General features: G+C 36.9%; 1 protein-coding gene across 8 annotated transcripts in view; it reads right to left on the reverse strand.

Annotated features, from left to right (window-relative positions):
* Positions 1-286: 286 nt before the first annotated feature.
* Klhl15 (kelch like family member 15) overlaps positions 287-14538 on the reverse strand; it is a 41390-nt gene continuing 27138 nt past the window's right edge. For all 8 annotated transcript variants that reach the window (XM_063243033.1, XM_063243032.1, XM_063243030.1 and 5 more), the window contains one exon: positions 287-6180. In XM_063243033.1, coding sequence (XP_063099103.1) covers positions 5071-6180 — 1110 coding nt within the window. In that variant the 3' untranslated portion in view covers positions 287-5070. The remainder of the gene's footprint in view (positions 6181-14538) is intronic.

Genomic DNA, 14538 nt, shown 5'->3' on the forward strand with positions numbered 1-14538 from the left:
AAGCTTGAGGCCAATAAATGCTTTTTCTCAGTTATTTCCATTCTGCACAACTGCAAAACTCCGTTAGTGGAACTTTAATTACTTGGCTTCGTTATAAAATTTCCATTGCATATAAGAGTATAAATAGTTTCACTCTAATGCACTCATTTCAATCTGAGGCTGAAAGCACTGGTAGAAGTCTCATTTTCATGTACTTCCTTGGCAGGTTAAGAGAAACAAAATATATACTACTACTCAAGAACTTTAGACGTGTGGGAGGGACTAAAGATAGGAAACAGACAGAGAATACTTTAATAAAGATTAAAAATATTTTATTTAAACTTTTCTTCATAAACACTTTAACATTTTTTCAATTTAAAAACAGAATGGATAGCATAAACATGTTTGAATAGATTATATCCACGGCTTGGGAAAAATTACCTGACAAAAATGTAAAGGCTTTCAAAACAGATATAAAAGGCAAACCTTAAATTGTTCTAAGATTTTATATTGGCCCTAGGATTATTTGACTACTGGCCCAAAATGTACCTAAAGGTCAAAATATTTTTCTATAGACAAAGTATGCCCAAGAGGTATAGGGCATATACAAATTAGGTAGAAAATAACCTCTCTGATTCCCTCTCGGGCACATTCCTCCAGAAACAAACACCCGATCCTTACTGGTATACTGATTAGTAAAACCTTCATGCACTTGTTCCCAGAGATGTAAAAAGAAAATCCAAGAATTTTAAGCAGGAACAAAGCTGATGGCATCCATTCAGTGTTACTCGTGTAATATCAAAGGTTTATGCTATACCGACAGGATATGGTTTCCATGAACTTATCTATTCCAGTCTATGCCTATTGAATATTTGACTTTATAAACTCTCAATAAACTAATTTTTCAGGACTTTTTAATTTTAAGATAAATCTCTTTTTAAGAAGATATTTATTCCCAAACCGACTCTAAATGTGACTGAACAAATGTATGATCTCTAAAAATGTTCAGAATAAAAAAATCAAAAATGTATAGTAGGCAAACAAGAAAACTGGCACTAGCAGTTTTACTGCCATATAGCCCTCAATTATATCTAATTTACACTATATCTATGCTGTTTTACTTCAGTCTAAAACTTTAAATTACATATTCTCCAAAGAGCTAGTCTCTTCTGAGATATAGCTTATAAACTGAAAGAACAATTTATATTATAAACTGAAATGTTATGACCTACACCCACATATACATATATAAAAATAGTTCCACTGAACGTCTGACATGTTTAGATTATGCAGCTCAAATAATTTGTTATAAAATATTTTAAAGCTTAGTTTCATGTAATTAAGACAAAACTCTCCATATTTACCACTTCTCCCCACACCAATGTGTGTCCTTTCCTACGAGTCAAGCAGGCTTCCCAGAATGAGGTGTCCGAAGGTGCTGCTTTAGAAAGGTAAGCGAAGGGCTCAGTCGTCTTGCACGATGAGAGTGACACGCACACGGGGCACAGCAGCGAGGGGAGGGCACAGGGAAAGCTGTCTCTAGAAAAGCTAATCATTCTACTCATGAAGCTTTGCTTTTGAAAACCAGTAGCATTTTTTTCCTAATACAAAAACCTTCACTGTGAGAATGTTGCATTTTATGAAAAGGCTGTAGTGCAAGGATTTGCTTTAAAACCAAACTGAGGTTCAAGACATGGAAGAGAACAAACAGTACTAATTAAGATGACATTAATACAGACCCGCTATTTTTATGAAATCTGGCATTTAAAATGTAAAGTGAAAGTAACGCATACAAAGATCATAACAGTTATAACTGTATAGTTTTCAAATCTCTTACTGGATTTTTTTAAAAAACAATTATTTTGTGTATACAATGTATATAAACAAAAATGGTTCCAAATGAAGCACACAAAAAATAAACTTGAAAACAAATTCTATGAAAAAAAATTTCTGTAGTTTAGTATAACAAAAATAAATCTCTTGCAGCAAATACACCGTAATTTTTAAAAGGGAATGTAAGTTCATCATGGATTTAAAATCACCTAAATAAGAGATACATATAAACAGAAAGGTTATCTCATACATTCAGAACTCAAGCAACAGCAACTATTCTTAAAGCTCATGACTGATTATAGCTAACATCAGGGTAGACATGACTTACATGAAGCTGAACCCAGAGTTAGTTCAAGTTACAATTTCATCAACTTTACGAAACATTAACGTTGACCTTGGCCTTGCATCTTTAAAATGGAAGACCAAGAATATTCAATTGTTTGCTCAGATGCTACCCCCTAGGGGTTCTGAAATCATATCTAAGCAATTAAAGAGAAACACCACTGGAGTGTAAAGCCTTTGATGTGGTACCCTGTCTGATGGCTCTATCTTGGGTCTTTTCCGGCAAAAGACATCAACAAGGAAAATAATGAAGACATTATTTTCTTTCTTTAAAGCAGGAGCCCATACACACAAAATCTTACATGAACTAATGAATTTTAAAAATTAAATGGATAACTCAATTCCTAGTTTGCCAAAGTAAAATTGCTGGGTGTAAATGGAACGTGATTGCAATCCCAGCACTTGGGAGGCTGAGACGGGAGGATTGTGAGTTCTAAGCCAGCCTGGGCTACACAACAACACCCTGTCTCAAAAAAAATAAACAACAACAACAACAAAAAAGAAAACAGTGAAACATCAAAAACAAAAACTAAAATAATTAAAAATTATTTTTAAAATCTAGAAAAAAGACTTTCACCCACATTTCATAGAAAACTAAGATACCAAACCTCATTTTTAGAAATTCTAAATTAGGCTGGTCCAAGTGCAGTGGTGTTTACAACTAATTGATCACAACCAGTTACAGATTTCTTTGTTCCTTCTCCATTCCCACTGCTTCACTTGACTAGCCTTAAAAAAAAAAGAAATTCTAAATTAATAAATACTTGATTAATGAAAATTAAAATTTCATAGAAGCTGGGCATGGTGGCACATTCCTGTAATCTCAGCAATTTGGGAGGCTGAGGCAGGAGGATCACTGCAAATCTGAGGCCAGCCTGGGGCTACTTAGTGAGTTCATAGTGAGTTCAAGGCCAGCCTGCATTACCATGCAGATCCTGCCTCAAAAGACCAAAAAAAATTTAAATTTCATATACAAAAGAACGTTACTATTAACTTGATTTCTGAAACTCATGCCAATGTTGCTTTTTTCAAAAAGCTATTTGTGTACCTGATTGTTAAGCTAACACATGTCCAAATTTTGGTGTTTTAAAATTGGGTTTTAAAGGCTGGGGATACAGCTCAGCGGCTCAGCGGCACAGTGCCTGTCTGGCAATCACAAGGTCGTGAGTTCAATCCCTCTTACAAAAAATAAAAACACTACACTTTAAAAAAAATAAAACTGGGTTTTATTTTGAAGTATTTCTAGTTAACAGCTAAAAAGCACCCTCCACAAAAAACAAAGTCTTCACATTTCCGCGACTTCACGCTTCCACTTTGTGTTCAATGGTGGCAGCAGCAAAAAAAAGAAAAAGGTACTAGAAAATGTATACAACAGCAGCCATATAGAAGGCATTGCAATATTGCACCAAATATCCTAAGATCTGGCAAGTTTTGCCAATGTAGATTTAGTCTGTATCAAATATAGACTACTCATAAGAAAATGGCATCTGCTTAAATGACCCATTCTTCCTTAATTATGTCATCTGTAATTTCCTCTCTCATGATTAGAACTGAAAGATACAATTCATTCTAAAATATCTATTCTACTCCTTTTAAACAGGTACTCTTGATCCATTCTGAATTTTGTGGTTACTATCCTTCACTCTAGTAGCTTCTGGTAAATAAAACAAAACCTAGTGCCTCTGAATATTTTGTAGGAAATAAATAAGCAGATATAACCAGGAACATTATAATTCTCTTTCTTACCTTTTAAGTCAAAACTGAGCTCAAATTTTCTAAAAGTTGCTACCCTCCATTCAATAACAGATGCAGCAGCCTTGCTGAATGTAAAGTGTGGGAGTTACACTTACTTTTAAGGGGCATTTAGGAGTCTGGTATTACCTAAATTCTCTTTAAAAGTGCTTGCACGCTGCAGGGTCAGATTCAGAGCTTGTCATATACCACTCCGATTCTCACTAAAAACAGGACAATATTAGACTGCAAAGAAAAACATTTTCAAAAAGAAAAGACATCGATAAAGAACATTAACATTCACTTTTGAAGAGAAAACACAAAATGCTAGTTTTTTCATAAATCCATACACATTTCAGGAATATAAAAATTCGAATATTACTGAATCTGCATGGACTGAAGACTGGCTACTTTGATACCAAATGAGGACTCCAGTTATTTTCACTTTCTAAAAATGTTAGTACATGAAAACACGTCACATCTAAAATTCAACAAGTATGGCGAACCGTGTGTGCAAGTGCACTAGCTTAAAAATATAGAATCCTAACCACGCATAAAAGGGATGTGCCTTATATATTTATAGGATGTACGCGAGTATGGATATGCTTTCACTAACACATTGCAGATAAGAGAAGGCAGCTTAGAAATAGTGTTCTGAATATAAAAAGTTAATTTTGTAGAAAATTTATATTTTTGCATTTTCAGCAAAAAGCCATGCAAAAAGGTCAAGAGTTTTAAACTTTTAAATAATAAAACCAAAACATTTAACAGACTGAAACACTGAAATTAATGTTCAAAAAGGTTTCAGATAGAGCTAGGAACTAAAATCACATCCAGTGACACTTATTGGGTCTTCTCTTAGAAGATGCAGGACTCCTACGCTAACATCTGAAAGAAATCTTTAAAGCAGAAAATCAACTTCCCAGGTAAGTGGAGCATTCTATTAAACTGCTTCTGGAAGTAGTTTCAAGAGCTAGCACTTAGAATTAACTTATTGCATGAGTTTGAGGCCACTGAAAAGAAAAACAGGGATGCTAGCACAGAATGAAAAATTCTTACAATATTAGACCAATGGCTTTGATAGTAAAACTGGTGAGGTTTTTCCTTATGTTTTTTACCTAACTACTTCACCACAAACAAATGTTTTGTTTGCTTTTTTTTTTTTTTTGAGGGCAAAAGATGTCATTAGTTACAACGCCTGACCTCATCCAGTACATAGTCCGGAAAATGCAGATTGCATACTTGTAAACCATCCAGCTTGCAGGGCATCCGGGGATACTCATCTTCCTTCCATTTGTTTTCATCTGGATCGAAAGTGAGGATAGAATCACTGTAATGACCATTATAACAAAGGCCTCCAAGAACCATTATTTGTTTGTCCAGCACAGTCACACCATGGCCACTTCTACCGATTGGCATGGATGCCAAGATGGTCCACTGATCAGTCTCTGGGTTGTACACTTCTGTGGAAGGGCAGCCCTGAGATTCAAAAGAGGCCCTCAAGATCACACAGACGCCACCAAAGACATAAAGCTTGCCATTGTAGGAAATCATCTTGTGAAAACATCTTGCGTAATTCATCTTGCTCTTGTTTTCCCAGCAGTTGGTAACTACTTGAGTTCTCCTGGTCCTCTGCTCGATGGTCCCTTCTTTACTGGGGTCAAACACGCACACTTGTTTAGAGGTGGAAGATGAGGTGATTCCACCCGTGATAAACAACTTGTTATTGAGCACTGTCCCCTCATGTCCATATTTGTTAACTGGGTAGGGGTCCACAAATTCCCACTTATCATTGGTGATGTCATATCTCTCTGTTGAATAGAAAGTCTCATCTCTGGTTCTGCCTGCTACAGCATAAATGAACTTCCCAATAACACCAACTGCAAATTCTGAGCGTGGTACAGACATGTCTGCCATTCGCAGCCAAGAGTTCTGTCTTGGGTCATACCTGAACACTTTGGAAGAGGCATGGAATTCACCATCAGGGCCTAGTTCTTCCCCACCTAACAGGAACACAAAGTTATTGATGATAGCAAGGCAGTCTGGCCGAAGAGGTACTTGTGGGCCCTCCAGTTCCCACCAGACTCTTGGTTTCTTTAACAGAAGTATTTTACTGTTAACCATGCTATGTCCAATCATTCCTCGGAATACTGTAGTCTGGGGTTTGGCAGAACGAATGCGGCTTGATTTCATGTCCAATAAAGGCTGCTGATGGATATTCTGAAAGTAATTCAATGCTTGGTCAACTTCATAGCGCAGCTGTCGGGAGTATCTATAAAATTCTGAGGTCTTAACCTAAAAATACAAATAAAACAATTTAACGAAAAGAAAAATCATCAATGGCAGACAAGATTTCAAAACCTACTAAAACCATTATTTTAGGTTCCTTTACTAAAACTGCTTTTCCTGGTAAAATTACCTACTTTCTACTTTCTATGACATTTTAAAATTGCATTGGCTTTTTTTTTTTTTTTTTTTGGTGTTTTTCTTTTTTATTGGTACTGGGGATCAAACTCACGACCACACACTTGCAAGGCAGGTGCTTATGCCGCTGAGCTAAATCTCCAGCTCCTTGCATTGGCTTTTATAACTTGTATTTGTAGTCATATATAACCAGTCTGAGTAACTTAGCAAGACTGTCTCAAAAATTTAAAAAGGGAGCTGAGGATATAGCTCAGTATGAAGGCTTTGGGTTCAATCCTCTTTACCACTAAATCAAATCAAGTTAAATCTATTTTCCATGCACAAGTTATGTTCCAGGCAGAAATAAATTCCTAACGAAATGTATTAGGTACTTGTTATGTCAGGCCCTAGGCTACAAGTGGGATCTAAGAAGTCAGATACGGGGTTCACAGCAAAGAAAGCCATGTCTGTGGTTTTCTGAACTACAGGAGACACTGTAAAACTACAACTGAATAATTGGAAATATAATTTGGAAAGTTATATTAGTGATTTAGTAAAAATTCCCAGCAGAAATACATGCAAAACTCACAGGTTTTTGACATAAACATTTAGTCTGTTTCCAACAACCTCTACATTAACAATTCAGTAGATAAGAATAGATAAAACTCCTTTTTGGGTTTTGGAGCTGGAACCATGTAACGATGATGACTCTCAAGACTTTATGAAGCACTTTTAAGGGTTCAACTTGGGGTTATTAAAAAAATAAGTGTAAGATGTGGTCCATTTCCTCAAAGAACTTACAATATATTTTGGAATATGAAACACAACACACTAAGTCAGCTGACAAAATAGGTATGGAGGTATACAGCACATCTCCAAGCATTGCAGCATTTTCTATATCAAGCACATCAAACTAACCCAAAACACTCAAGGGATACTTTGTGAGAGAGGTAGAATATTGGAGAACAGCAGACAAAGCCGGACTGTAATATGAAAAGGGTGAAGTAAAAGGATATTAAGTGTGATTGGAAAACTGAGATTTATACAGATAAAGTCTACAAATGTCCATGAAGTAGGAATAGGGTTAAAAAAAAGTAAAGTTTCAAATAATGATTTGAGGATATAGATTTGAAGTGGTAGGCAGACATGATATCCTACCAAGACAGCTGGGTGTGGTAGCGCACACATGTAATCCCAGCATTCAGGAGGCTAAGGCAGGAGGATCACCATGAGGTCAGGCCAGCCTGGGCTACATAGCAAGATCCTGTCTCAAAAACCAGACAAACAAAAAACCCAGACAGCTGATTTGGGAGAATTATTCAACTTCTCTGGCATAGTGAGCTGCTGGTAAAATGAGGAGAAAATAGCTAAAAGCTGGATGAAAATCTGAGACGACATTTTGGGAGGACTCAAAACCAAGCACATGGTTTATGATCTTTCTCTCCTTTTTTCTCTTTTTCCTCCTTGCTATCTTTCTCTCTCCTTGATTCATCCAAAAATGTAAGTAATTTTATAACTATATTCAATAACTGGTTTCTCTTGTAATTCCAAGTATTTATAGAATCATTATTCTGAAAGGGGGGTCCATTCATGGAGTTCACTAGACTAAGGTAAAAGGCATGAAATAAGGTTGAGAATCCCTTGCCTAACTGTATGAGAAAGAAAACTAACACTATTACTGCACTGGGCCTTACGTATGTGTATCCTATGTTAAATTATTGCTTCTTGAAAGACCAATTACAATCCCCATTTTTCTAATTTAAAAAACAGGCTTAGACTATTTGGTGACTTTTCCAATTTGCTTATATACCTAAAAATGGTAGTGCTGGGATCTGAACCTTGAACCAGGACAATTTTACTCCAAAGCTCTTTCAATTTTCAGTAGGCTACAGCATACAGCTCCCATTATTCCTTACAAAAATCTTTAAATCACATGGTCATTTACTAGAACACTTAACATGTTCAATGAATGAGCCTAATGACTCTTCTCAAAGAAAAGAGCCTGCAACTGTTCTTAACAAAAAGAATCAATCATATGGATTATAATGATTGGGCATCTAGCTCAATTCTCCCTAGCAAAATAACAACTATGGGGAAAAAAATCAGCAAAGAATGAGTAACAGCAAACGAATTATTTCAATAAAATAATAAAGAAAAGACTATATTGCCACATGACAGATAACCACCTTCCAACTACTCTTTACTACTTGTACTTCACATATATAAACTTAACTGAAAACACAGTGAGCTTCAATCTCTTAGAGAAGCTATGGAATACTGTTCAGCTGCTAAGGATAATATCACTGGTTATTTACTAATACAGAATGATGTTTACAATATATTCATCATCTGAAGGGCAACAGCACCCTGGCACTCTTCCAATTAAATAAAAATTTTATGTATGATTGCTTTAGTAGTAATTCTCTGGAATTTCACAAACATTTTTGCATTCCTTGTTTTTTTTTTTTTGGTTCTTATATAAATGCATATGCTTATAAAAACAGAAAAAATCATTCTTGCCACTTAAAAAATGGGTCTCAGAGGACTAGAGATGGAGCCCAATGGTAGAATGTTTGCCTACTATATGCAAGCCCTGGCTTTGATCTGTAGCACAGGAGAGGGGTCACTGTAGAATGTGTATGTTCTCATAGTCTCCTTTTCCAATCAGTTCGTCTATGAATTCTTTAATAGTCTGCCTTGGCTATTTTTCTTCTCTTTTTCTTATTGACTTGTAGGAGCTACAAGGCAATACTCTAGAAAATCACGAATCATAAACCTCAAATTAAATATTTCAGTGCCTACTGTGCACAGCCAGTGGTCTGAGAGCTACATAGGTTTTTGTTTTTGTTTTTGTTTTTGTTTTTTGTCTTTTTTCTTTTTATCGGTACCAGGGATTGAACTCACGACTGCCTGCTTGCAAGGCAGGCGCTTATGCCGCTGAGCTAAATCCCCAGCCCCTGCTACATAGGGTTTCGAGCCATAGCATCTTGTCCAGCAGAGTAATCAAGCACCATGTTCAGTAGCCTAGTATGGTGATTAACAATTTGATTTAGGAAATTTCTCACTTTGAAACTTTCTAAGTCAGTTGTACAATCTTGGGGATATAACTCAACATCCTAAACCCATTTCCTCTTTGGTATTACTGGGATAATAATAGCACCCATGTGACAAAAAACAAGTGAGATTAAAAAAAAAGTGAGATAGTCCATGTGGAAAGGATTTAGTCTGGTGTCTGCCATGTGGGAGTATGCAAAGAAAATTTAGCTATTAGCTATTATTACTGACCAAGGACATTGGTGAAAATGTCACTCCGCCTAAAATCAATCCATCTAATGATTTTTTTGTTAAGGCTTTCATAAAGCAAAGGAAAAATAAGAAAAACTAATTTTGGATCCAGTCCTCACTAGTAAAACATAATTGGTGATGTGTAAGTAGGAGGCTTTAAAGAAAGCAGCCGTGTTGTTTGGAGACCAAGAAAGAAATGAAGGAGAAAGCTACATATATTGCATAGGCAGAGTTCAAATTTTTCAAAAGAAAATTAGGTCATTTCTAAGATCAGACACTGTATAACGAAGCTTGAGAAGGCTGGGAAGCTCTCACAAACATAATGCTGACTATGTGATTGTGAAACACTGGTGAGGCAAGAGGGAAGTAAAAAATACAATGTGCTACACGGACAGCTTTCTGGATTTCAGATGTTAAAAACCCTTACGACAGATGGTTCAAAAAAAACACATAAAACAAATATAAAGAGTGAAATGGGACTGTAAGAATAGTGAGTGAGGCTAAAGGCACAAGATGAACTGTAGCTTTACAAAGTATCAGATACTGAATAAATGACGTAGTAGAGGCTAAGGAGCCTGGCAAGTGTGACGTCCTGAGTTGAGTCTCAGTACCAAGACAGACAAAAACAGAGAGAGACCGAGAGACCGACCAAAGGAAGTAGAAGAAAAAGTGCAGCCTCCTCTCTCATGAGGTGGTTAATGTAGTATTAACAAACAACAGAGAGAAGCAGCTTTACTCCTATTTTATTTCTATTCTCCAGCAAGTATGTCTTATTCTTTCCAAACTGAAGATCAAATACAATTATTGAGAAGAAACTTAAATCCAAGATGTCTGAGGGGAAAAAAAACCAGCTAGTTTTCTCACCAACTTCAAGTCATTTGATCTCATGAACCGTGTCCGGGGATCCTGAGAAGCATCGCACAGAGGGCTGCTTAACTGCTTTCTGTTTTCTGTGTGGAATCATGAAGAACAGGAGAGGATTAAACACCAGACAGAGTTCCCAACTACAAGCTCGTTAGTCCGAGATGGAGCCTGGATTGTTTAAAAATAGGACTTGAAAATAAGAAAGTGCCATATGCTAGGAGACAACACAGACTCACCGGCTAATGCCAAGACTGAACCTATTTCCTGTTTAATTTTTGATGATGTAATAGCACTGGTAGACAAAGAACCTGTAACTTCAGCAAAGTAATCAACAAAATCTAATCGCAAAGAAAAGAGAAACACTAGGGACCCATGAACCACCAGAAATCGTATTAGTAATTGAACATTAAGGCATCTGGGAGGAAATCCAGTTTTTAACAGATGTTATGGGAATCCACAAATTCCATATGTAAAGGTTTAACTCTCTCCTTAATATGAATGAATGTGATATGGCAGCCTTCAGACCTAATGAAATAAAATTGTGGACTAAATTTAAAAACAGACAATCCCACTCTCTCTATTTGGGTAAAACTACAACCATGGCAGTATTTGGTTCCATCACTACATCTTCAAGAAGATATCGACAAAGCAGACCACATCTGGGTCACAGTGAAGGGACTGAAAGGGAGAATGACTGAACAGGTGAGGAAAGTTTCCATCTAAGAGGAAACAGGTGAAAGAGCAACTGCTGTCAGGACAGGAAGTGGGAGTTAGGAGGACAAGTTTCCGCCAGTGTGAGAAAAAACTCTGGAATTAAAATTGCCAAGAAAATGGATGGTCACTGCATTGTTATTTGTAAGTGCACAAAAAACTGGAATAACTTAAACCATCTATCAATGAGACCCTGCGTGAATAAACTCTGGTATATAACAGATGGAGTCATTAAAAAGAATGAGATTAATCCATATGTGCTGACACAGGTGTTCAAAATGCTAAATGGGAAAAACTACAGAAAAGTACACATAATATTCTCAAAAATAAAAAATGGGCAGTTTTACATAGTTGGCAGCATATGTAGGGGAAAAATTAGATATATAGGCACAATGTAAGCTGTTGGGGACTTGCCCTTCTTCAATTCTATACAGGTCAGTGTTGGGCTTTTATAGGGACTCTAACCCTCTTTTGTAATCAGTGAAAAGGTTATGGGCATATTTCCCCCAAATCAGGGTCAGAGTCTGCAAGGCTGTCCGGGAAGGTGGTCCACACATGACCTATCAGAAGCACTGGAGGGAGTTTGGCATCCCAGGGAAACTAGGCTAGATGGCCTGTCATGGCCTTGCCCCTGCCAACCCACACATCAGCAGATCCCAGCAAGCTGGTCCAGGAGTTATTTCCTAGCCTTTCAATTTATACCCAGTCTTTTGGTTCCTTTGTCCTCTCCTCATTCATTCTATTATGGTCCTTTGAAACTTGAGCTCCAAAGAGTTTACAATAGTCATTCCAATGCTATGTTAAAGTCCAAATCAAAGTTACACATCCTTATCCAATTCATTCTACCTCTAAGCCCCTGGTCGTGGAAGTTGTGGCTTTTCAGACTGCTAACTGTTCTATCAAATATCATCCAATCAAAGAAATTTAGCTATTTCTCTCTACTAAGGCTAGTTGTTGAACTACTCTGCCCCTTTTCCAAAGCTTCTTATTACTGTGATTTTCCTCTAAAACTACACAATACATAAGCATAACCAATTTATTATAGAAATGGAATACCTCTGATACTACCAATTAAAGAATTACAGATACATTCTGCTTTAAAACAAAAAGCATAAGCCTGAAACCTGTGTAAATGGGATTATTTGAAATGCATTAATGAAGGGAGCTGGCCAAAGTGAAATGCGTGGCTCATTTTTTTTTTTATTGGTACCAGGGATCGAACTCACAACTGCCTGCTTGCAAGGCAGGTACTCATGCCACTGAGCTAAATCCCCAGCCCCAACGTGGCTCATTTTTTCATAGAGTAGGCATTTCTTCCACCATGCATGCCACACAGGACAGTGTTGTCAAGTGCTTCTCGAAGGAAAGATATAAAAGGGTAACTTTTTTATGTTCTGAATCACTTTTCTTCTTTTTCAGAAATAAAAATGCTATCTTGTTTTAAAACTCAGAAAGATATTTTTCTTGCTTTGATACTTTAAAAATTTGTATTGTAAAAAACATTTTTTCTTATTCTGAGTATAAAATGCTAGAAAGTATGTACTACTTCTTAAACACAGTGGCCTGAAATTTTAAATAGGTCATTTCCTCCTTAAATGTCTTTCAATGTAATTGTGTGTGTGTGTGTGTGTGTGTGTGTGTGTGTGTATGCATATGGTTAGCAAAAGAGGAAATGTGAGAAATGATTAATTTCAGGGTTGGTTTCTGTCAACATGTAAGTAGAAGAAACAGCTAGCCTTAACTGGGTGTGGTGGCATACACCTCTAATCATAGCATCCAAAAGGCTGAGGCAGGAGAATCAATGAAAGTTTGAGGCTACTCTGGGCTATATGAGAGCTCAAGGCCTGAACTACATAGCGAGAACCTATCTCAAAAAAAAAAAAAAAAAACCCTGAAACAACAACAACAACAAAAAAAAAAAAAAAAAAAAAAAACCACCAAAACACTCAAACGAAAAAATAAAATAGACTTTACCACTGGGCAAAAATTCTGTTTCTTCATTCACACATAATCCCAGCCTTGAACACTCAGGTTTTAAAGGTAACTTGTATATACTAAGGGCTCCCAAATCCTGGGCTGTACACTGGGCCACTTCATCTGTGTTTACAGCTGTACCTATCACTCACTACCTGAGTTCCACCTCCTTGATCAGGGGCAGCCTTAGATTCTCACAGAAGCGAGAACTCTACTGTGAACCTCAGCTACAAGGTATCTAGGGTGCTCTCGAAACCTGAAACCAGACCATCTCCCCGCTTCCTGCCCCAACTTCCCCTGGTGCCAAAAGGTGGGGGGGGGGGCTGTTGGTATATACCACCCTTAGTTTTGAGAGAATTAAAATGTAACTAAAATAAATATTTCTTTTGAGTTTACTACCTTCATTTGGTTAAAAATCTGGAATTTTAGAAAATCTAAAACTGACTAAAGTCTAAAATTCTTTTAGGTTTTTAACCATCCAATTTCATATATTATCAGTTGTTTAATTTGCTACGTTTAGTCCTCAAATGATTTTTTAAATGTCCCATATACTTAAACTGAAGAAACAAAATGCTTCTCGTTAATTTATCCATCTGTCTGTATGTGTTGGGGTGGGGAGACAAGACAAAATTCCAGATTTTAGGCTGACACCCTCCCCGAGGGTGTATAACCTCACTGTATAACCTCAAATAAGCCTCCAAATATACACATTTTCTCTGCTATGAAAGAGTTTGCTGGGTGCAGTGGTGCACACCCGAAATCCCAGGTATTTAGGAAGATCAAGCAAAAGGATCAAAAGTTTGAGCCTAGTGTGGGCAACTCTGCAAGACCCTATCTTCAAAAATAAAAAGGTGCTGGGTGTGACCTGGAATCCCAGAACTGGAGAGACTGAGGCAGGAGAACCGCCATGGGTTCAAAGACAGCCTGGGCTCTATAGTGAATTCAAGGCCAGCCCGAACTACATGAGACCCTGTCTCAAATAGGCAGATAGACAGACAGACAGACAGGACTGGGGATGTAGCTCAGTGGTAGAGTGTTTGCCTAGCATATAGAAGTCTCTTAGTCTAATCCCTAGTACTATAAAAATTAAACAAACAAATAAGGTTAGTTGCATAAACATAGACCTAGTTGGCCCTTTCTACATCCAAAAATGGCCATTACAATCCAATTAGGAGCATAAGAAAATATGTGAAAGACAGAGTCCTACTTATCAGTCTTCTCATTTCTTCTTCATCATGATCTATCTTCTCTAGAGACAGATCCAGAAACAGAGCAGTTACTTGCATGGAGCTTTAATGTTAAAACAAATTATGTTTTGGGGAACCATAGCTACATTTGATATAATTTTCACTCACAGTAAGATGTGGAACAGTCATTATCTGTTGTATTGTAAAACTACCCTGATATAGGAAATCT

The sequence above is a fragment of the Cavia porcellus genome, unplaced genomic scaffold (assembly GCF_034190915.1).
Source record: "Cavia porcellus strain 051 isolate PalLab524CR breed Dunkin Hartley unplaced genomic scaffold, mCavPor4.1 scaffold_33, whole genome shotgun sequence".
Lineage (NCBI taxonomy): Eukaryota > Metazoa > Chordata > Mammalia > Rodentia > Caviidae > Cavia > Cavia porcellus.